The 23,967-nt window shown below is 40.1% G+C and overlaps 1 protein-coding gene across 2 annotated transcripts in view; it reads right to left on the bottom strand.

Annotated features, from left to right (window-relative positions):
• celsr2.L (cadherin EGF LAG seven-pass G-type receptor 2 L homeolog) overlaps positions 1-23,967 on the bottom strand; it is a 100,896-nt gene that overhangs the window by 37,701 nt on the left and 39,228 nt on the right. For both annotated transcript variants that reach the window (XM_018246553.2, XM_041582038.1), the window contains exons 9-24: positions 20,886-21,011; positions 20,564-20,730; positions 17,737-17,919; positions 17,509-17,622; positions 17,189-17,348; positions 16,369-16,510; positions 13,914-14,034; positions 13,473-13,656; positions 13,266-13,367; positions 13,081-13,175; positions 11,128-11,337; positions 10,798-10,981; positions 9,715-9,858; positions 8,549-8,726; positions 8,261-8,419; positions 7,429-7,558 (exon numbers count right to left, since the gene is read on the bottom strand). In XM_018246553.2, coding sequence (XP_018102042.1) covers positions 7,429-7,558; positions 8,261-8,419; positions 8,549-8,726; positions 9,715-9,858; positions 10,798-10,981; positions 11,128-11,337; positions 13,081-13,175; positions 13,266-13,367; positions 13,473-13,656; positions 13,914-14,034; positions 16,369-16,510; positions 17,189-17,348; positions 17,509-17,622; positions 17,737-17,919; positions 20,564-20,730; positions 20,886-21,011 — 2,399 coding nt within the window. The remainder of the gene's footprint in view (positions 1-7,428; positions 7,559-8,260; positions 8,420-8,548; positions 8,727-9,714; positions 9,859-10,797; positions 10,982-11,127; positions 11,338-13,080; positions 13,176-13,265; positions 13,368-13,472; positions 13,657-13,913; positions 14,035-16,368; positions 16,511-17,188; positions 17,349-17,508; positions 17,623-17,736; positions 17,920-20,563; positions 20,731-20,885; positions 21,012-23,967) is intronic.

The raw sequence follows: 23,967 nt of genomic DNA, 5'->3' as shown, positions 1-23,967 counted from the left end.
TTCTTTATTGTTTAAAATGGGAAAAAAAGGGGGGGGGAAGGGGTGGGGGGGGGGATTGAGTAACCTTCGGTGACTGCATTATATATTTATTACTTTAAAACACTTAATTTTTGGCGTTACTGTTCCTTTAAGAGATCCTAGAGAGAGACCCATGGACAGCCCATCCTGGAGAAAATCCAGAAGGTTGGGGATGAAGAATCTTTCAAAGTTTTTCTGGGTACACCATTGCTGATAGGTGTTCCATACCCTGTGGTAGACTGGGAATCAGGGAGGACTTGTCCCGGTTGAGACACCATCCCAGGTCCTAGAGTGTGGCCACAGTGAAGCGAAGACCCATTTGGGTCTCCGAGGCTGAGGATGCCTTGATTAGGAGGTTGTCCAAGTAAAGAATGACCGAAATGCCTGTGTTGCGGATCATTTCTGTGGCTGCCGCCATTATCTACGTGAAGACAGGGGGAGCTGATGTCAGGCCGAACGGAAGTGCCGTGAATTGGTAGTGACAGTTTTGTAAGGCAAATCATAAGAATTTGAGATGGGGAGAGAAAATGGATATGTGTAGATATGCATCCTTTATGTCAAGGGACACCAAGAAATCGCCCGCAGTCATTGCTGCGATGACCAAGCGGAGTCACTCCATTTTGAACTTGCGTGAGCGGATGAATTTGTTCAGCTCCTTGAGGTCCAGAACAGGTCAGAGAGATCTGTCCTTTTTGGGGACTACAAAAATGTTTGAATAGTAACCCTTGAAACATTCTCCTGATGGGACTGGAATGATTACTTCTCTACAGAGCAGGGTGGAGATCATGCCCTGAAAAGCTCTGCGTTTGGTCAGTTCCCGAGGGAGCCAGGACATAAAGGAAGTGACAAGGAGGGATGGAAGCAAATTCTAGGTGGTAGACCGTCATGTTGGGGTGGGTTTGTGGTCTTGGCAAGGGGTTTGCGACTTTGCCAGGAAGATCTGGTCTTACCTCCCTGAGGACAAATGGCGTGGAGGAGATGCTTGTGCGAAAAGAAGAACGCATCTTTGGTTGTGGAAGTATGGTGCTCTTGCCTCCTGTAGCTTGGCTTATAATTTTATCAAGATCAGGGCCAAAGAACAGCTTTCCCTTGAATGGGATGGAAGTCAGGGATTTCTTAGAAGAAAAGTCTGCAGACCAAAGATTGAGCCAAAGTGACCGACGAGCAGCCACCGCCAGTGCGGATGTTCGGCTTATCACCTGGGCGGTATCCAGGGATGCCTCACCGACGTAGTCATTTGCATCTTTGATCTGTGAAGCCCAAGTCGAGACTCTGACCAGGATTTGATCGCTCTGCTAACCCAGGCCATGGCCAAAGCCAGGCAAAAGGAAGTTTCTTGTCCATAGCGTCCTTGAAGGACGAGGCATCTGGAACTCGTGGGGCAGTGTTCTTGGAAAGGCGGGATACTGGCTCATCCACTGAGGGCGGGGCGGACCACCTTTCTGTTACCTCTGTTGGGAACGGGTAAAGATTTAAGAACCTTCAGTTAGCTTGGAAACCCCTCTCAGGCTTGTCCCCCTCCTGTTGGATTATGTGGTCAAAATGTGAGAGGGAAAACCCAGATATGCTTTGCGGTGTCTCATGAAGAGAGAGCTAGATGACGCAGAAGCGGCCTCCGACTCCTAAAGATGAAGTGTTTCTAGGGCCGATAGGATCACGGAGTCTATCACCTCTCAGGAATGTGGATGGATTCCTCCTCTTCCTAGTCACTGAGTGACAGTTCTCCTTCCGAGAGGGTGGTGTCTGGGGGAGGGGGGGATTGAATTCTGGAGCCACCGTCACGCTCTTCCTCTGAGTGCCTTCTACTTATATGGGTATTTGGGTTGTTGAGGCAGGATAGGAGTTTATCCAGTGACTTGGCCAGCTTTGGGATACCTGTTGCCAATTGGGATGCCCATTCAGTAATGGCTTGTGCATCAGAGGGTGAAGTGTCCATGGGTGTGACCACTGTACCCACCTGGGGAGTCTGTTGCACTTGAGGAGGAGTAGGTCCTTGGGGTTCCGAGCCTAGAGCTGTGGGCTTACAAAAAGCGCATATGGACTCTTTATGCCCAGTGGGCAAATATTTGTGGCTTTTGGAAAACGCAAAAAATGTTATGGATGCTGATGAGGTTCCTTTGGAGAGAGGGCCATGGCTGGATCCTTCAGAAGTGTCTAAGTAAGTTACCTTCTAAGTCAATGGGACGTATGAGATGTGGAGGCTTTGCTTTTATATTGGGCTGTCACTGCACTGAGCCAGCCTGTAGCGGGGGAGGCAGGCAGCAGGAGCAGCAGACGAAGCTCTAGTGGGGTGTGCCTGCTGGGTAGTGACTGCAGCTAAATCCGTCTGCACGAAGAATCCCTGTTCCGTGGTCCGGCACAAAGTCTTGGCGCCAATCTGACAAGTTCTTGCGGTGCAGGGTGTAAGCGTGTCAATCCCACTGAAGCACTTCCAGTTGCGAGCGAGTTCGCGCAACAGATATTTTTCGCTCCAATTTAAATATATTGATGCCCCCACTGCGTCCCCGGCCGGTCGCTCAGAAGCCATATGTGCTGTAATGGGTTGCCATGGTACCACTCCAAGTGCAGGACATCGAGTGAATGAAGCGCTCACCCCGGGCGCCTCTAGCTCTGTTCCTTAGTCCACCACCTATGTCCCTGACAGTAGCCTGGGTCAGGGGAAGGCAACCAGGGGATGGGAGCAATACTTACGCAATGTGAGTCTCAGCTCCCTCTGTGTCTTCCAGCCAGTTAACTCTCCTCCTGTGAGGGAATGGAGAAGTTAGAGCAATTGGGTGGTCAGTGCCGGAAGGCACACATTAGACCCCCAAAGACAATCCTACACTGGATGATGCCACCTACTTAGTTTAGGGATCTTGAGCATCTCCTGGTGTCAGAATAACTGACTGTAGTGAACGAATATCAACAGCATGTCCTAACCTCCTGAGGACACAACAAAAAACTGATCTTGGCTCCACCTGCTGGGGAGTATAGCCAGTGAGAGAGGAGCTAGTTCTATTTTTTATATTGTTGTGTCCTAGTTGTACCAGCTATATACCCCACTGTTTCTATGTCCCCCAAGCAGACAATGGAGAAAAAATAAATTAGTCATAATTTGTCCATAAATAGGACATGCTGATTATACTGTATATAACCTCTAACTAATTAGATCCACCACTGGTTTAAACAGTGAAATTTTACCTTTTTTCTTAAGTTTTTGATTTTTTTTTTTTTTTTATTGTTGATCACTTTTTATAAATCCAAATATACAGAAATAATTAACAACATAATATATATTTAATTTTTGTGTTGTTTTATTTGCTGCCTCTTAGAATGTTTCACTGGCACTTAACGTATTACAAAATGTGATTTTATACTCACTGGAAAATCCTTTTCTAGTAGGCCCGAACTGTCAGTGCAAACGTGTGGGTTAATATCAATCTCATCTCTGAAGGCAGGACAGAAGAATAAGACTCTTGACCCCTCCCCTGGTATATAAGTTGTGGCTCCACCTACCATTGCCAGTTGGTTTGTAAAGCTTAATGAGGTGGAGTTTATTAGGAAAGTAGGAAGTAAGGTCAAGAGACAGTAGCATATAGAGAATTTTGTTCCACAGACCCATATTGACAGTTCGGGCCTACTAGAAAAGGAACTCCCAGTGAGTATAAAATCCCTTTTATTACCCACCTTTTAGGGTGGATAATAACAGAAACATTTTCTAACATTGTAGTGTAAAGTTTACTGTATAATGCGATGCAATTATTACCATGCTAACAACAAAACATTGAAAGTATACTTTTTGCAATAAAACAATTCAAGTATCACTATGCCAACAATAAAACATTGAAGAATACTGTTACTGTGCCACCGCGGCCTGTAACACTTTGCGGCCTGTAACACTTTGAGGCCAAACACGGCCAAAGTTGAAAGCAAAGACATATAGTTTATAAAACTTTATAAAGGTGTTTGGAGAAACCCAAGTGGCTGCCTGGCATATCTGCTCGGCATATCTGCTCAGGTGTAGCCAAGTTTTGTAAGGCCCATGAGGTACTTTGTGCTAGTGGAGTGAGCCTTGACTTGAAATGGCTTTGTTTTTTGTTAATTTCGTAAGCAAAATTAATTGTCTCTACTAACCATCTAGCAATGGCTCTTTTGGAAACTCCCTGCCCTTTGTGAGTTGCGGAGTATGATATCAACAGAGAGTCTGATTTCCTTAGGACTGCAGTCCGTTTTAAATAGATGTGAATTGTTCTCACCACATCTAGTTTATGTAGCTGTTTTTCTTTATCATTTGCTGGGTTAGGGCACAGGGATGGTAACCCTGATTAATGTAGAAGTTGGAGACTACCGTTGGTAGAAAACCTGGTACTGTTCTGCCGACTTTGTCCTGATGCATAACTAGCCATGGTTCTTTGCAAGAGAGTCGCCATTTCGGATATCCTCTTAGCTGATGTTATAGCTATGAGGAATGCCACCTTGAGTGACAACCATTTAAGCTCACAAGAGTTTATGGCTCAAAAGGTGTTTTTTGTAGCATATAGAGTAGTAATGGTAAATCCCAAGGAGGAGTTGGATCTTTGAAAGGTGGTCTGGCATGTAAGACTCCTTGTAAAAAAACCTTGTATGGTGGTGTCTACTGCCCACTAGATATCTGAATGCTGATAAAAGCTGAAACCGGACACCTTAGCATGTTCAGCGCAAGGCCTCCAGTAAAGCCATTCGTCAGAAAGTCTGTGATTATCTAAGTTGTACTGTCAGTCCATGCTAACTGTTAGGCTGAACACCAGGTAGGAAACGTATACCATACCTTGTGGTATGCTTTAGTGGTGGATGGTTTTCAAGCCTGGAGAATTACTTCTATGGCTAATGATGAAAAGCCTCTTTGTGCTAATAATTTGGACTCAAAAACCAGGCAGTCAAATTGAGCATGGCCAGGTCATGGTGTCTGGCTGGACCCTGAATGAAAAGTCCATGGAATCACCAGAGCATCTGTGTATACTGCTCCTGGGTCTCTGGTCCTGGAGCAATAGCAGGGAAGTTTGGCATTGTGTCTGGAGACTAAGATATCTATGTCCAGTAGGCCCCACCGTTGTACTAGTTGAGCGAATACCTCGTTGTATAGTGCCCATTACCCTTGGTCAATTGTCTGTCTGCTGAGGAAGTCAGTTTCCCAGTTTAAGACTACGGGAAGGAATATTGCAGATATGGCAGGCACCGTGTTTTCTGTCCAAGTCACCACCTTTGCTACCTCCTGCATAGCTAGCCTGCCTCCCTGCTTGTTGACATAAGCCACCAACATGGCATTGTCTGATTGTACTCATACTGGGCGGCCCTGGAGTTTGTTGGACCAGCCCTGGAGCGCTAGGACTATCACTCATAGTTCCAGAATATTTATCGGGAGTTGTGATTCTTGGTTTTTCAAGCGCCCTTGTAGAGTGAGGGTGTGATAAACTGCTCCCCATCCGAACTTGCTGGTGTTGGTTGTGACTACCTCCCATCGTGGTTGTGCCCAGCTTCTGCCCTGGGACAAATGGTTGTACACTGTCCACCAGAGTAAGCTCTCTGGTTTTGTGAGATATGGGAATGATCTGCTGAAGATATTGGTGATTTTAGTTGTAGGGGTCGCATGTGGAACCATGCATAAGGTACCTCTTCCAGTGCAGCTACCATGTAACAGAGTAGCTGTAGAAATCCTGTCCTTGTGGTACTGCTGATTAAGGTTTGTATTTTTTCGTCTGTGAGCTGGACCATTTGTTTTTTGGAGTCAAACATTAGTCCTAGGAATTTAATTTTTTGTGATGGTATGAGGGAGCTCTTGCGCTGGTTTATTAACCAGCCATGCTTTTGTAGTATTTGTAGACAGGTCTCTGTGTTGGTTGTCGCCTGCATTACTGACTGAGCTCTCAGTAGTAAGTCGTCCAAGTAAGGCAGGGTGTGCACTCCTATGCGTCGCAGGTGTGCCATAACTGGTGCCAAGACCTTTGTAAATACCCTTGGGGACATGCAGAGGCCGAAAGTTAGTGCTGTGAACTGGAAGTACTGGGCTCTGACAGCAAACCTAAGGAATGGCTGTGATTTTGGATGAATCGGTATGCATACTGCAGGCCGATTGAAGTCATGAAATTGTCAACTTCCATGAAGGCTATGGGGGAGCGCACTGACTCCATGTTGAACTTGTGGTTGGAAACAAATTTGTTTAACCTTTTTAGGTTGAGGAATGGTCTGAAGGAGCCTTTTTTTTTTCTCTCACTAGAAAGAGGGTGGAGTAGAAACCGCAAAACTTTGGTGGTTCTGGGACTGGAGCGATGAAGTAGAGAGGATAACTCTAGATCAAATGCATCCTTTCTTAGTGGGGAGTGCACAGACAAAACAAATTGGAGGGGGGGGCTGAGAAGGGGATTATGTATCCATTGTATGATCTGTAGCACCCATTGTTCTGTGACATGTGTCTCCCAGTAGGAGAGGAACTGTGTTAGACGGCCTCCTACTTGGGACTCTCGATGAGGTGAGTCATGAGGATATAGGTTTTGAGGCAGGCGGTTTCCTGGCTTGCCGCGCTGGTTGTTGCTATTGCGGGCTATTTCTCGATGAACCTTGGTCAGTATTGGAATTGCGAAAGGCGGAGGATCGTAATGACCGGTCATTTTTATGTGGAGTAGACCATGATTAGAAAACCTGTTTGGTTGATCTAAGCTTGCCTCTGTTGTAATACAGTCAGAACAATAGTCTTGTTCAGACTTCCTTGCATTTCATCACCTTCTCTGCCCTTTTTGTGGTCCCCTTAGTGGATTTGGCAGACTGAATGTGCTCCCTGTGGGAATCTGACCTTTCCAGAGTGCTATTATCAAGCTCCTATGGCACACTGGTAACTCACTTGGATGTAGAGTCTTGTTGTGCTTTGGTGCAGAGTGTAATATACTCTGTGCATATTTGCTGCACTTCTCTGTGGTGTGTGACACAGCTTTGAAAAGTTCCGTGCAGATTATGACGTCATTACATCATATGCGTAACGTACATAATGACGTCGCAAAGTTTTGATGTATGCGCCAAGGTTTGACACCCGCATCGGAAGAAAATGGACGCCTGCGTCCTGAATTGGCGCTGGCGTGATGCACGTGGCGCCAAAAGCACCTCGAGAAAGGGCGAAAAAAACCAGATACCACACTGGTCACCTTAAGGGTTAGGGAATTAATTATAAGAAGCTGTAGTTCGTTTTACTCTCACTTTATTCGTTTTGGCCATAGGGAGTAATAATAGTTAGCACAGCATGCCTTTTACTCTAATGTAAGTACTGCTGAATGGTATTGGGCCTACCAACAGCATGATATGCACTGATTCCACATGCTGTGTGTAAGCAAGGAGGGAATTACTGGCCTTTCTGGGACAGGAGGGCCAACTAGAGAAATATAGATATTTCAGGAAATATTTTACCTCTCGGTGCGACATATCCATTAAGACTGCAAAGCTGGTCATATGATGGCACTGACAGCTGATATGTGTCTCATTGCGAAAAACAAGCTCACAGCCACGAGCTGACCATCCACCACCAGGGTGCTGTATTCTGTGTGGTTAGAAAGAGAAATATATGAGTAGCAGAGTAAACATTTTGAAATGAAAAACTTCTTTTTTTGAAAATGCTTTGCATAGATGCCTTAATCATTCACACCAATCCCTGCTCCAGCTTATGATCTGATTACCCTAACAAAGACACACAAATTCCTGTATACACACTGCCGTAAATATTTTCAGTTATACATTCTTACAATATTTAAAAATCCCCCCCGGAAGAACAAGTAACAAATACAATATATGTAAAAGTACACAGAGCTAAAGTGCCATGTGGTAAGACAGACAGTAGGAAGGAGCTTACAGTCTAATTATGGGGCTGATTCTCGTTCGAGAATCAGCCCATACTTTGGCATTAGCTTTCTGCTGTGACTGCATCGAGCCACTGTGCTGGCCTGGGCGAAGGTACGCAGAGCGGACTTTGGCAAAACACACCTTTTGGTGCCAAAGTTTGCTGCATGTGCCTGCACCTGAGCTAAGACAGTGGCACAGGAGAAGGCAGATGCCAGTGTACGCGCTGTTTCTCAGCCTGGCATTATCCTAAAGTAGTAGTTTACCCAATACTTTTCATGTTTTTCACTTCAATGTTTTTTAAAAGAGTACACCAGTAATGTTTTTTACAACTGATTTTTTCAGCCAAGTAAAGAATTGGGTCCTGTGTACTGCAGGGCAAGAGAGGGGGGGGGAAGTTACTCACGGAAGAGAATGGTTCCAGTGAACACATATCGGTTTGGAACGGTCCTGAGTGTGAAGCAAGCGAAACTGCACCGTTATTGGTTGATCCAAAGCTCCACCTTCTGCCTCATGGATATTAATACTGACCACAGGAGTATTTATTACAGGACGTTTAGGGACCCTAACAGCAAAATATGAACGTGATTGAACAAAACATGCTAGATGACATTGAAAAAAGTCAAAATAAAAAAATAATGGGTCAATGAGAGACAGGGCTAAAATATAGACATTCCACATTTTCTATGGTTACCTGAGGCTCCTCTTATCAGGATCAAAGCTTTGAGGTAGAAGTAAACCAAGACTATGGTATATTATGACAGTAATCACTGCCTGGTTATCTCCCGGTATCCTCTTTTCCCATTGTTGCTTATCTCTCTTTTTTCTACTGTTATTATTTGTATCTTCTGGATATTTACTAGCAAAAGGTGCTGGAAAATGATACAACAGTGAGCAAGTCAGTTAAGCATAGAAACTTTATAATTAAAAAATTATCAAGAAACACTTGAAACACTTGATCCCTTTACTTGTGTCACAATAGTTTATCCTAAGATTGAAGCAGAGGTCTGACCTAAGTCAGTACTTATTAATTCACAAAAAAAAACAGAGAAAGAAAAAGTACCCCGTTGCACTGCACTTTATTTACAATTAATTTCTATTGTCTAAATCTTAATTATTATATAATGAATTTGTAGCACGGCACTTTAGTAATTAACAATCCATGGGATTGGTCTAATGACAATCACAGGGTTTGCACTGGAATATATTTAGTCCTCAAACTAACAGGTATTTAAACAAATTACATAAGTAACTGCCAAGTAAGATAGTTAGCGGGGTACTTTTTATCTCTTTTTTTTTAAAAAAAATTATCAAGATCTGCTCTAAAACCCAGGCACACAAATACATATTAATGTATAGTCTAAAATCGCAAGGCAATATTTTACTTATGCAATATACTATGTAAAATATGCAATGTAAACTATGTAACTGTTTAGAAAATGTTTTAAAAAACTGTATGCTTATACATGGCTTTATGCCCGAGATTCTAGGTATCTTTACAGCAGAGATGTTTGTCACAGATATCCCCAATCATATAAGTCTTTGCAATTTCTGCAAAATGGATGTCCATGGATAACATTTTAATGGCAGAACTAATAGAGACGTATTATATGGCAAATACTTTATCTGAATGCAGGGTTTTGTTGCATGCTCCATGGCATTTGGAAGAGCAGGGCTTTGGGCTTTTTTATTCTCTGCTTTCAAGATACATAAACAGCACAATACCCTATTACAGAAATGTATCTTTATTCAAAAATATACTATTTAGAAAAAAAACATACTTTATCTGTACATAAAAAAGCCAGGGTCCTGTATAACCAGGTGACTAGATCTTTAATGCCATGTCCAATTAATACGTACCATAAGTAGTATGTGGTAAGAAATTTGGCCGTGGTAGGATCACTGTAGTTTCTTGATCACTTGGCTTTATTCCACGCAGGGTCTCATATCGTGGCAATACAGTTCCAGCAAAGTTCAGTTTATCCAATTGTGTTACAGAGACAACTGAAAAATATAAAATAAATCAGTAGAAGATAGCAGTTAAAGGGATACTATTGTAACAAGCGGTTTTATACAGCTATTGGCATAACACGGTTCATATTTACAAAGATTACACTTAAGATATACTAGGATGATGTATTTGGATATGCAATGCACTCTTTACAAGTATAAAACAGTTACTATGAGCACTATGGTAAACTGTTGATGCTGGGAGGGGCCATTGTGGGGAATATAATTAAAAATGTAAACTTGCTTAAAATGCTTTATTTGAGCAAATGATCAGTTATATATTTTTTTGTTTTAAGCCACTTATACACTTAAAAGTTATTATTGATTTTATTGATTTTCTAATGGCTTAGCAGTTCTTTCTGGCCATTTGGACCAGCAGTCTGGGTGCAAATTTAATATGTGGGCACAGATTTTAGACATATAATGACATCTATAGATAAGGAGCAGTTTCCTTCCTAAACTCCCCATTCATTATCATGTTCTTCTACCATTCTCACATGGACACCAAAAGTCGAGCAAAATTTTCTTGGGAGGCAACCTACCAAAGCAGGAGCAGCTTGTATGTTTTCTCACCGTTGATTCACATCATTTCTGGGGAGACTAATCTCCTCATCTGCCTGGGCCCAGCAGTAATGAGAGCAAGCTTCTGAGCTTTCAGCTCCATTGAGTTATATAAAAGTGTTATATTTTACATGGCTTCAAATAACAAATAAATTAAAAGCATTTTGGCCAAAGTTTCCTTTAATTGTATCACTTTACAACCCACTTTAAGAAGATGAATTATCAAGTTGCTCAAGGTAAAAAGTTCTCCACAGCAGTGTTAAACTATGTAAGTTTAGGAAAGCTAGACATTTGTAGGATGCCAAGCACTACTTTGAAGGCTATAAAAAAAAAAAAATTGGGGGTGATGAATAAAGCATTTTTTAAACTCACCAATATTTGGAGTATTGATTGTAAATGGACTGAGGTAGGTTTGCTTCATATTTTGTGCAACTCTGCTTGCATAGGTTTCAAAGTTCCTTAACAAAAGAGCGGTGCCAGGCTCAGACAGCTGAATATTGTCCCATTGTTTTTTAGTGCTAATATTAAGAAGCGCACTGCCAGCTTTCACCACATTCTGCAAAACCAAATTGTACAGAAAAGGATTTAGCATTACAAATAACTCAAACTGATTTTATGATTATGTTATAAACTATTACAGCCCAACTGTGAACAATAGGCAATGACATTGCCCCATGCATTATCAGATGCTGGAAAAGTCACCTCTGTGAAATGAACATCCTGAGTTGCTGCAAGACTGAAACCACTTTCTTGGCTCTGCTGTTGTAGAATCGCACTCAACATACGGTAAGATATGCGCACATCACTATCCAAAAAAGTTTTCACTTCTTGCATAGCACTCAAAAGATCATGTGATCCCTTCTGTGCATGGGCAGATCCCAATAACGACAGGTTCTTATTGACTGTGTCAAGCTAAGATAATATTAAAAAGAGCAATTTGTAGTTTAATGGTTTGAATAAAAAAAATTACAATAATTTGTTACACATACAGACATTTCACCATTCATCCAGAATTGTATTCCGATTTATCTACATCTAAAAGAAAAAGGACATACATTTGAAGACTGCCAAGTCCAGATTCTAGACCGGGAGAATGATTCATACAAAAGAGGTGTTGAAGAAGCCATATATGTAAAAACTGAAAAACCAAGTTTGAATAGAGGTGTGGGGGGCAACATCTATTGTCTGCCACATACAACATTCCAGGGTATTTATTTCAGAAAGATCGGAGAGATTTGAGAATGACAGTTGGATGACTGGTGAAATGTCTTCAAGAAAAACACAGCAAGTCCAGTTGATTTGACTTATTTCTACAGATATATCTCTAAATGTATAAGGAAAAGTATGATAATGAAGCAAAACAGAATTTTGTGTATAGATATGTACTACAGGTATTGAATCTATTACCCAGAATGCAGAGAACATTGAGTTTTCTGGGGGAAAAAAATGCTTTTTTTCTGTATTTTAGACACCTTACCACAAAAAAACTCACCACTTTCAATTCAATCTAATGGGATTTTTTAAATCATATTTATCTATGGGTGAAAGTTAGAGTTTACCATTTGATTATGAACATCGATTTGGCTGAATGATTAAATATATTATTCTAAAAATTCCATAGTAATGAACAGATAGGGGCCGATTCACTAAGCTCGAGTGAAGGATTCGAATGAAAAATACTTCGAATTTCGAAGTATTTTTTGGGTACTTCGACCATCGAATGGGCTACTTCGACCTTCGACTACGACCTTCGACTTCGATTCGAACGAAAAATCGTTCGACTATTCGACCATTCGATAGTCGAAGTACTTTCCCTACCCCCTACTTCGGCAGATAAAACCTACCGAAGTCAATGTTAGCCTATGGGGAAGGTCCCCATAGGCTTGCTAAACTTTTTTTGATCGAAGGATTTTCCTTCGATCGTTGGATTAAAATCCTTCGAATCGTTCGATTCGAAGGATTTAATCGTTCGATCGAACGAAAAATCCTTCGATCGAACGAACATTTATCGCTAAATCCTTCGACTTCGATATTCGAAGGATTTCAATTCGAGGGTCGAATTTCGAAGTATTTTTTACTTCGAAATTCGACCCTTAGTGAATCTGCCCCATAGTGTGCAAGTTTTTCTTTGGCTGTAATCTAAATTTTGATAAATCTGCCCCATAGTCTTAGGAATGAACAGAAAGTGTGTGAGTTTTTCTTTGGCTGCAATCTACATTTTGATAAATCTGCCCCATAGTCCTCTAAATTATATTTAAACATTGAATAAACCCAGTAGGATTGTTTTGCCTCCAAAATAATAAATATATATATATATATATATATATATATATATATATATATATATATATATATATATATATAATTTATTCAGTCTAGTTAGCCTCCAAAGTATTGTTTTATTATTACAAATAAGAAGGAAATTATCTTAAAATATTAAAATTATTTGCTTATTTGCTTTATTGTACTCTATGGGAGATAGCCTTCTTGTAATTCAGAGCTTTCTGGATAATGAGTTTCCAGATAAGGGATACCATACCTGCATATATATAGATCATTATAGATAAAATTACAGATAAAATGCAGTCTTACAGGAAAAGGAAGATAAAGTTAAAAGCAGAGGCCGAGGAAGATGCATTACAGCATGTTACCTACCATTCCCTTAAGAGGTATAAATGCATTGGAGGTACAATTTGAGAGGTCCGCAGGTAACCATCCTCGGTGCTCATCACAGTGCCGAACAGCAGTTCCTGGAAAAAAAAGGGGGGGGGGCAAAGAAAATAAATTAGGTACAAAAATATGACGAAAGGTAGCAGAATAAAACAAGAAGAGATGCTTACCTACAGAGCCTCTAGGGCATGATACTGCAGCTGGTAGCCCAAAGTGTGTTCTTGGCCACCAGATTTCAGATTCCACAGCTCGAGGGCAACTGTCATAATTAACTAACAGAACAAAAAACAGTGAACACCAAACAAATCTGAAAAAACGTCAACACATCCCAGTATTCTGTCCCCACATAACACAATCAGCAATTTAGATGTCCTCACCTTCACAACCACTCATAGTAACCTCAGCAAAGGGATTGTCACAGAGATCACAATGCTGCCCAATAACTCCAGGTTTACAAGGACACTGCCCAGAAACAGGATGACAAGTTCTACTTATTGATCCAGTGGCATAGCAATCACAATGTAAACAAAATGAAGCACCAATGGGGCGGTAATGACTATCCTGAAAAGAAAAAAAAAAGATAGCATAAAACAAATGTCTTTTTTCTAAATATGATTAAAGAAAAGGAGAACTCCAAAGCAATGATTTTAGTCCTTCTTCACTTTGCTAGACATATACATATAATTGTGTCTGTCTACGTTCCAACACAATCTGCACTTAAGCCATTTCCTTCTTTATTCTCCTAAACTCCTTTTTTTGCAGGGCAAGTGTTTTCCATTAAACTTTGTTTCACATTGTTTTTGAAACCATGGTCTCACCTTACAACGGCAATCTCCCGTAGTCTTATTACAGTCTAAGTCAAAGCCACTGTTAACATCACAATTACATGGGCCACACACAGGATGACCCCACCAGCCACGTGCACAAGGTTGATCAAGCCTGTGTTGAAAAACAGGAACAAAGCTGAATAAAGTGTATTAAAATATCCTGCAGCAAACAGTTTAGCTCTCAGTTCCAAGTATGGAAGTAGTATTAGTATTGTCAGTTGAATTGAGGAAGCTGCTCAGATGAGTAGTGAAACAACTTGAATGATTACTCAGCATGTCCATTTGCTATAGATTTATTTATACTAGATATAGAATGACCTGGATGAAAGAAAACCTTAGAGGTAATTAGAGGTATGTCACAAATGGTGTTTTCACTAAAGGTCGCGAAAAAGCAAATAAGCTCACTATGGGGCAAATTCACTAAGCAGCGAAAATTCGCTAGCGACGCCTTCGCTAGGCGAATTTTCGCCAGGGCGCCGCTAATTCACTAAAATATGAAGTTGCGCTCAGGGAGGCGAACGGTAGCGAATTTGCGCAATCGTTAATTCGTCAAGCAAAGCGAAGTTACGCTAGCGATGCCTAATTTGCATACGGCGCCAAGTTAAAGTTGAATGAACGTATATGTAGCTGCAAATACTGTACATTACACTACACAAGCCTGGGAAACCTTCATAAAATAAAATAGAGTTGTTATTTTGCCCTACACATGTGCCCACTGTATAGTTTAGGTGCCATATGTTAGGAAATGTAGGGGGGAAGGAGGGTACCCCCAAAAAAGTTTACGATCTTTTTCAGCCTATCACCCTTAAAATAGAAAAAAAACGCCAGCATTTTTTTGGATTTAGAAAAAATTTCAACTATTTTTGAAGCAATCCCTATCTACTCTATTGCACTTCGCCTGGTCTGAGGTGGCGAAGGCAAGTCTGGCGCAAGAGGTGACGTTCAGTAAAATGCACAAGTTAGTGAATTAGCGTAGTTACATCCCATTCGCCATATCGCAACTTCGTCTGGCAAAGGGTGCGAAGTAGCGCTAGAGTAGGTCTACTTTGCTAGCGAATTTACGCCAGCGCCCGTTAGTGAATTGGCAAAGTTACGAAATGACGTCACGCTGGCGAATTTGCGCCAGCGTTAGTCACTTCGCCCTTTAGTGAATCTGCCCCTATATCTATCTAAGTAGTGACATAAATTACATGTTCCTATGGCACACTCATATTTTGGCTCCGAATTGCATACTTAAGTATTTTTATGTGGTTTGGCACTATTGTTGTTTACTCATCTGCTTTTTATTTTTCCTTACTATGTTTGGCATAGCCAATATAATTTATTTATCACTGACATGTTCAGTGTTGGACTGGCCCACCGGGATACCAGGAAAACTCCCAGTGGGCCCTCCTGTTTCTAAACATTTGGCATGTTCCATGGCCTATTCCATTCCCTATTTCTATGAGCACAAAGGAGCTAAATAGATGGAACAATAGATTATAGTATGTAAAGAAAAGAGAACAGGAGAATAGAGGTTAAGTGAAGAGAAGAAAAATAATACTGAGGGTGGGCCCCTGGTCTAAGGTTTTTTGGTGGGCCCCTGGTGTCCCAGTCCGACACTGGACATGGTATGCCTTACAAAGGTGATTCACATCAGTCCCTACACCAGTGGCGCTTACAGTCTTATTTACCATTACACATTTAAAGGGATACTGTCATGGGAAAACATGTTTTTTTCAAAACGCATCAGTTAATAGTGCTATTCCAGCAGACTTCTGCACTGAAATTCTCAAAAGAGCAAACAGATTTTGTTATATTCAATTTTGAAATCTGACATGAGGCTAGACATATTGTCAGTTTCCCAGCTGCCCCCAGTCATGTGACTTGTGCCTGTGCTTTAGGATGGAATTACTTTCTGGCAGGCTGTTATCTCTCCTACTTAATGTAACAGAAGGAGTCTCAGTGGGACTTGGCTTTTACCATTGAGTGTTGTTCTTAAATCCACTAGGGAGCTGGTATCTTGTGTTAGAAAACTGCTATCTGGTTACCTTCCCATTGTTCTTTTGTTAAGATGCTGGGGGGAGGAAGGGAGGGGGTGATATCACTCCAACTTGCAGTAAAGAGTGACTGAAGTTTATCAGAGCACAAGTCACATGACTGGGGGCAGCTGGGAAACTGACAATATGTCTAGCCCCATGTCAGATTTCAAAATTGAATATAAAAAAATCTGTTTGCACTTTTGAAAAATGGATTTCAGTGCAGAATTCTGCTGGAGCAGTACTATTAACTGATGCGTTTTGAAAAAAAAATATGTTTTCTCATGACATTATCCCTTTAATAAGATGAGTTTAATCAGAAGCCAATAAACCCGTTACAGTGGGAGGTAATCTTAAGTACCCAGAGGAACCCATACACACAGTATGAAATTCATTTACTTAGATGTAAACACATTGTTTTCACTTACCTTTTTTCACAGTATGTTCCATAATAACCCGAGGAACAATCACACGTGTAGCCATGAGGGTAACCAGTTCGTCTGACACATGTAGACTGGTGCTGGCAAGGATTTAACTCACAGGCATCTGTACAGTTATCTCCATAGAATCCTGTCAAGAAAATGACAAAAATGTCTTCTCAAATTCCCTGCATGGACTTTCATCGCTAAATACCTTATTACCCCTCTCCCTTATCTCAACCTTATCTTATGTTATCTTTTTTTGCTCCTACTTACCCTCCCATGCCTACCTGTATCATCTTTTAGGTATATTACAGATTTGTTAGGACACTGTTACTACTTTTATAGTTTAGAAGGTTACACAACTGCTGATCTCTAGTAAACTTCTCCCTGAATGTTTTTTCTGCACCATGTGACACCACACTTTAACCCTGTTACAACAACTTATCTACATCTGCTCTGCTGCCAACTGAGTGGCTGGATTTTGCTGTATTCTTCAGTATCTGAACAGATTCAGCCTAGCCACTTGGTACTTTTGCAAAAACCTTCAAATTTACCTCTTAGCACCCTGTACCAGAATTTGTAAATGTACAGTTGTCAATTGTTTTTCATTTATACTCTCTTCTTGTTGCACAGAAAGTTTTTTTTATAAATAAACAATGAAAAATAAATGAATAGCATGATAAACACTAAACATGCATAACACACAACTTTGGTGTGCAGGATACTAAAATGAATGCTTGATTTGCTTTTCTCTTTCTGTTCTTGTATTCAGTGTTCTCTAGCCTGTCTAGCATTTAGAACTTTTAAAGTCAATATGTTTCATTACCTGAGTGGCAAGCACAGGAGTAGCTGTCCCAGTCATCCCTGCAGTAGCTGTGTGTAGGGCATGGGCTTGAGTCACAAGGGTCAGGGAAACTGCAACCTTTTTCTGCATTCAGAGTCTCTGCATTAAGCAGAGACAGCAGGGAACCCATTGCTCGTACGCCCTTATAGATACAAAGAAGCACAAATAGAGAATAACGTTGTGTTATGAGAGGGCTGGCGTAGAAAGCATTAGTCTATGCTATGAAGAACCAAGGGAAGCAACACAGCAACAGTTACAAGACAACAAGCAAATTAACCATGAAATATATTTGGTATCCTCACCTGTATACATCCACGAAATCCCAACTGAACAACACTGCCATCAATGATTACACCTCCAATATTGAGAATAGAAACAGTAATCCCTAAGAGGTCATTTGGAAAATAGCCTTTCACCTTTAGGAAAGATACTGGGTTTATTGGCATGTAAAATACCAGCAGGTCATCTTATTCTTTAGCATAAGTGAATGCTATTTTAACTTTAAGCTAAGTAAAACAATAATACTATACCTGTTCTTGTCCATAGTCAGCATTTAGAATAACTATTGGAGTGCCAGGCACTAAAGGGTCATTCTTAGCCTCTACTGCAATATGGTGCCAAATTCCATCATTCAGCTTCACATGATGAAGAGATAAAGAAAAACGGAGACCAGCAGAGCTATACAGAGATAAGAGGAGTCCCCCCTCGCTCATCTAGAAAAGATTTATACAAATATGTATGATTCAAAACACAAGCCTAGTCAATTAAGTCAGTCAGCCAGCAGTGTATTCATCAAACATACAATTTTGTTCCAACATTACACTATAACTGGGCAGCCCAACTGATGTCCTACATGCTTCATCTAACTCAGAGGTGGCCTGTGGTGTTCAGCAAAAGTGTGCCTGCCCAACCCTACAGGTTGTTGTAGCCATCCCCACTAATATAGAGAGTTCATAAAGCGTTGTTGACAGATAGCAAACAAGAGACTGACACATTTAACAAATGGAAACATTCCCCAAGTAGCTACTTTGTGTGCTGTCAAGTAACTTCACTTTTTAATATGCCTGTATTAGAGGGCCTGGACAGAAATAAGATAAATGAACACAGAGAGGCATGATGCTACATAACCTACAGCTGAATCAGGAGCACTGGACAAGGTCCAGTGGTTGGCTTCCAGCGTTTATGCTTTTGGTTACTGAACACCTCACTGGAACATGTGAATGATGACATGGCCACACATGGCAGGTTGCAGTTTGGGCACAGGCACATGAGTTCATTTAGTTCATTGTGTATGGAGGGTGATCAAAATTCATGAGGGGTTAACCTGACTATAAATAATGCAGTATACGATCTGGTGAAGCAATTCTGACCAGACAAAACACCATCTAAGGATTTAGACACAGGAGGATGTTTGTATTAAAAAAAAAAAACTCCAGCATTTATAACAAAACCCTGCACAGACAATAGTTAGACAAAAGAAAACTTTCCCTGAGAAGCACAAATTTAAAAAACAAGGTAAAAATTAAAACGATCTCTTAAATGGGATTTTAACCTTCAGACAATAGTTCAAATTTGAATAGCCCGTCAGAATTTTTTTTATTTTTTATAATTTTGATTCTTGTCATCTTGATTTTAAATTCACTACAGTTATAGAATGCTAATAGGCAGTGTAAGATTCATGTTAAATAAGGGGCTTTTGACATGTCACGCGAGTTTAAATATCTTGCCGAAATCATGGTACTAACATTTTTGTTAGTACCATGACAGCATGACTTTCATTGTGTAGTTTTTATTTCTTAATTACACTGCAAATAATTCACACAATATAAAATTTAATTCCTGAACCAACAAGTGTATTTTTTTTTTAGTTGTAATATTGGTGTGTAGGCAACCATCATAGGTCATTTTGCCTGGTCGTGCTTTCAGAAAGAGCCAGCACTTAAGGATGGAACTGCTTTCAGGTTGTTGTTTCTCCTACTCAATGTAACTGAATATGCCACAGTGGGACGTGAATTTTTACTATTTAGTGCTGTTCTTAGATCTACCAGAGAGCTGTTATCTTGTGTTAGGGAGCTGCTATATGGTTACCTTCCCATTGTTCTGTTGTTAGGCCGCTAGTGGGGGATAGGGAGGGGGGTGATATCACTCCAACTTGCAGTACAGCAGTACAGAGTAACTGAAGTTTATCAGAGCACAAGTCACATGACTGGGGGGCAGCTGGGAAACTGACAATATGTCTAGCCCCATGTCAGATTTCAAAATTAAATTAAAAAAAAAAACCTGTTTGAGAAACGGATTTTAGTGCAGAATTCTGCTGGAGCAGCACTATTAACCGATGCATTTTAAGTTAACGTTTAGTATGTTATAGATTGGCTAATTCTAAGCAATTTTTCAATTGGTCTTTATTATTTTTTTTATCGTTTTTGAATTATTTGCCTTCTGCTTCTGACACTTTTTAACTTTCAAACATGGGTCACTGAATGCTTTGTTGGTTACTTTTTATTACTCCTCTTTCTATTCAGACCCCTTCTATTCATATTCCAGTATCTTATTCAAATCAATGCATGGTTGTTAAGGTAATTATTTGGACCCTAGCAACCAGATTGTTCATTCTGCAAACTCGAGAGCTGCTGAATAAGAAGCTAAATACCTCAAAAAACACAAATATTAAAAAATGAAAACCAATTGCAAATTGTCTCAGAATATCACTCTCTACATCATACTAAAAGTTAAAGGTGAACAACCCCTTTAATGCCAATAGGCTGTATAGGACACACATCAAATGAGGGGCATTGACATGGCACATGAGCTTCCTCCTTATTTTTTTAAATCACCTTTATTACTTTAAATATTACATTTTTGATACACATCAAATAAGCTAAGCACCACTGATACTAAACTTTCTCCTCAGGCAGGGGATCCCCAACAACACTCACTGTATTACACGCAGAAAGCCAAATAAGAAAATTCACAACTGAACTGGTACTGCACATTCCTTTCCTCTCCTGCTCCATTTGGATGTCTTTGGTATGACTGGCTGGAATGCTGTTCAATTTCAGACTACGGCCCGAGGTGAACATTCCCTTTAATAAACATTACTTTTTTGGGATAGCAGGCTAGAAGCATCTATAAATGATATACTGTATAGGTTTTTTTTTTAGAATTTGACCGGGCATGGTTTAAAAAGGGCAAAAGGGGTGTACCCTTAAAGAAATTATTATAACTTGCTATACAAGATTAAACACAATTATAACATTTTTATTAAAGCAAATCCATAATTTTTTTCAAACTTTTTCTGACTTGCTAAGAATCAGGAATTGTGTAAACAAACTGATTAAGCATCCATTTAAAGGTTACCTGTAGTGTGACATAACAATTGTGCTTATCATGTGCTTGCAATAAAAAGCCATCTGCCTGGCGTGTACGAAACATAAAACTAAGGTTCCATGGTACAGAGAGGGGCAGTACCAGTCCTTTCCATGATACAATACCATCACCAAGGAAATGTAACGGAAACAGCATCTCTGTAATATATAATAATGGAACAAAGTATAAAGCAAATGAGATGTTATTTTCTAAACATAAAGAAAAAAATGCAAACACTCAAGTATGGAGCCAAATTGTGGCATGGTGGTAAAAATTAATGTTCACTTAAACAAGAACAAAAATAACGAGTTACCTTGTTCGCAGTTCTTGCCTCCATAACCCAAAGTGCATTCACAGGAGTAACCATGCCATCGGTTTACACATGTCCCCCCATTTTGGCAAATGTTTCCATCACACTGGTTTCTCTTAGCCAGACATCCTGCATTGGAAAGAAGTAATTAATTTCAATTCATCTGCTCTAAATTATTTTGTCTTCTGCCCCTTATACATATATTGTATACATTTTACATTGTATACATTGAAGGCAAAGTTACCTTTTGTTCTGTAACTGAGCCTTTTACAGAGGTATACATAAACTGATCAGTTTTATGCTAATGTGCAGAATATAGAACAATTACAATGATAAACAGGCTCTCGGGTTTCTTAATTTTCTACTAAGAATGGTTTGTCTGAGCCATAATCTCCAGCGTGCACCAATACCAAATACATATAGTTTCAATGAGATTCCTTACTTGTATAAAAAACCCACAACATTAGAAAGCACCTCATTAGAAAATGAATTTAAAGGGGATGTTCACCTTAAACCATATTCTTCATTTGACTAGCCCCTGTGAGAAAAAACATTTTTGCAAATTATTTTTATTATTTTTAATGTTCAGTTTTGAGGCTACATATAAACCATGGATCAGCCCTGCTAAAGCTCCCTCTTCTGTGCTCTCAACTCTCTCTGTATGGGATATCCTAGGCCAAGACATGGCAGGCAGCCGAACAAGGGAACAAAAAAAACTCACACTGAACTGTCTCTGTGCATGTTTCCTTATCCTGTTTCATTTGCATGTCTGATGGGATTGACTGGCAAGATTTTTTTTTGTATAATATATTTTTATTTATCGGTCAGATTGTTATGGGGCAGGGGTACAGAAAAAAGAATGGGGGAGTGGGGAAACAGTAGTACATAGCACTAATCAGATGATTTGTAAATGTAGGATTTAACAATGAATGTGAGATCATCCAAATATATTAACAAAGGCATCCTAAGGCAATTGTGTTAAGTGCTGTAAAGTAAGTATCTAATGCTGTCATATTCACAGAACTTTCTCCAATAAACAGATGGGAAGGTTTTGATAGCATTGTTCTTCAAACATTCCTAAGAGCTCATTAGTTGTTTGTATTCAGTGGTGTACCTAAACAGAAACCAACGTAACCATGTGTCCCTAAAGTTGGTCTGTTGTTTTTCTGTAAATGAGGATGATTCCTCAAATTTTGCAATTTCGTTCACCTTATCTATCCATTCTTTAGGCTTGGGAGCAGTGAAAGATTTCCACAATCTGGGGTTAAGTAACGTTGCTGCATTAAATAAATGGCTTTCTAAAGTTGTGTCGGGTACATTCTCTGTAGAGTCCCCTTCCCAGAACAAGAGGACCTGTTCCGAGGAGTTAGTTACGACTCAATCTAGTGTCTGAACACATCCGGAGAATTGCTAACCAATAGTTTGTGAGAAAGAGGCACTCCCAGAAAATGTGAAGGAGTATGCCAGTCTCAGCTTTGCATCTCCAACATACATAACTTGCTGTTTGATAGATCAATTTCAATTTGTTCAGAGTATAATACCATCTACACAATAAGCTAAATAGTAAGTGGGCAATATCCTTTTTTTGACGTTCTTCTCAAATTTCCAGTCCAAGATATTGTTCCCATGCCTTTATAAAGAACAATTCTTTCCTACCACCCACTGAATCTTGCATTTCATATATCATAGATATCACCTGTTTTGGAGGTATATAACTGTGACATAGGCTTTCAAATTGGGTTAGCTGTCTCCCTATTTTACTACCGCTTCCGCTGTATCTGTAAAAATGTTTGAGTTGATAATATTGAAATTCTTGCAGAGTGTTGTTGGATGTGGCCTGTCTAAGTACCCCTAAGGCGGCAAGTACCCCTAAGGCGGCAAGTCTCCATGATATAAACACATTTTAAGTGGCCATCTATTAGCCATTCTTTGAAAGCATTGGGATTAAGATCTTAGGGAAATGCCGGGTTGTTGGTGATAGGGGTGAGTGGTGAAGGAAAGGAAGTAAATTTGGGATTCCCTTTCACGTAGTCCCATGTTGCTAATGTACATTTCAGTAGGGGTGAGAATCATATTATATCCTCCAGTGGACCTTATCTATCCAGGGCAAATGGTTTAGATGTGTGGCTGTAGATTGTTGTTCGATTTCTACCCAGTCCTTGTTATCTAGGTGATGAGACCAGTCAATTATTCTGGCAAGTGTTGAAGCTTTCAAATATCGTATGCAATCTGGAAGTACTAGGCCATCTTCTATCTTGCTTCTAAATATAGGAGTGGTTTTCATTCTTGGTGGTCAGCTCTTCCAAATAAATCTGATTATTGAGGATTGAAAGGTTTTTAGCCATTTGTCAGAAAAGTGAGTGGGATACACTAAAAAAGGTGAGGCCTGTATTGACTCGTTTAGTCTCCAAAGCCCACATTTAGGGAATTTCGTATTTAAAGTAACAGTAACGTCAAAAAATTTAAATGTTTTAAAGTAATGAAAATATAATGCAGTGTTGTCCTGCACTGGTAAAACTGCTGTGTTTGCTTAAGAAACACTGCTATTGTTTATATAAATAAGCTGCATAGCAAATAAGCTCTGTCTGTCTAATGGTGTTATCTGTTATCCATTAGTTAACCTGTGCCATATAGCTGTTTTTCAATTTCCTCAGCAGCAGCTTGTTTATATGAAGTATAGTAGTGTTTCTGAAGCAAATACATCAGTTTTACAAGTGCAGGGCAACAGTACATGATATTTTCATTACTTGAACACAATTATATTTTTTGGTGTTACTGTTCCTTTAAGTTCAAAGCCATGGATATGTCTGCATTGCTTAAGTTGCTCAGATAGTGTAGTCAATTCTAGTGTAAAGAAAAAATAGGGGGGAGGGGAAAAAGGGGGAGGTAAAGTTAAGAAACTAGGTAAAAGTCAGTGAGTTGAAGAATAGGGTGAGGATGAGAGAGATCCCCTCTTCATAGATGAGTATGAAGTAGTTGTCAAGCTTCAACCTACAGAGGATAGACAGTGCAGTTGCCTCCACATGGTAATGTGTTTATGATGAGCGTGATAGGGGATTGTGTATCTGGGAGCAATCTGATCGTA

Source organism: Xenopus laevis, chromosome 2L, assembly GCF_017654675.1.
Source record: "Xenopus laevis strain J_2021 chromosome 2L, Xenopus_laevis_v10.1, whole genome shotgun sequence".
NCBI lineage: Eukaryota > Metazoa > Chordata > Amphibia > Anura > Pipidae > Xenopus > Xenopus laevis.
Note: the sequence above shows the minus strand (reverse complement) of the source record. Positions and strands in the feature narration are given on the sequence as shown.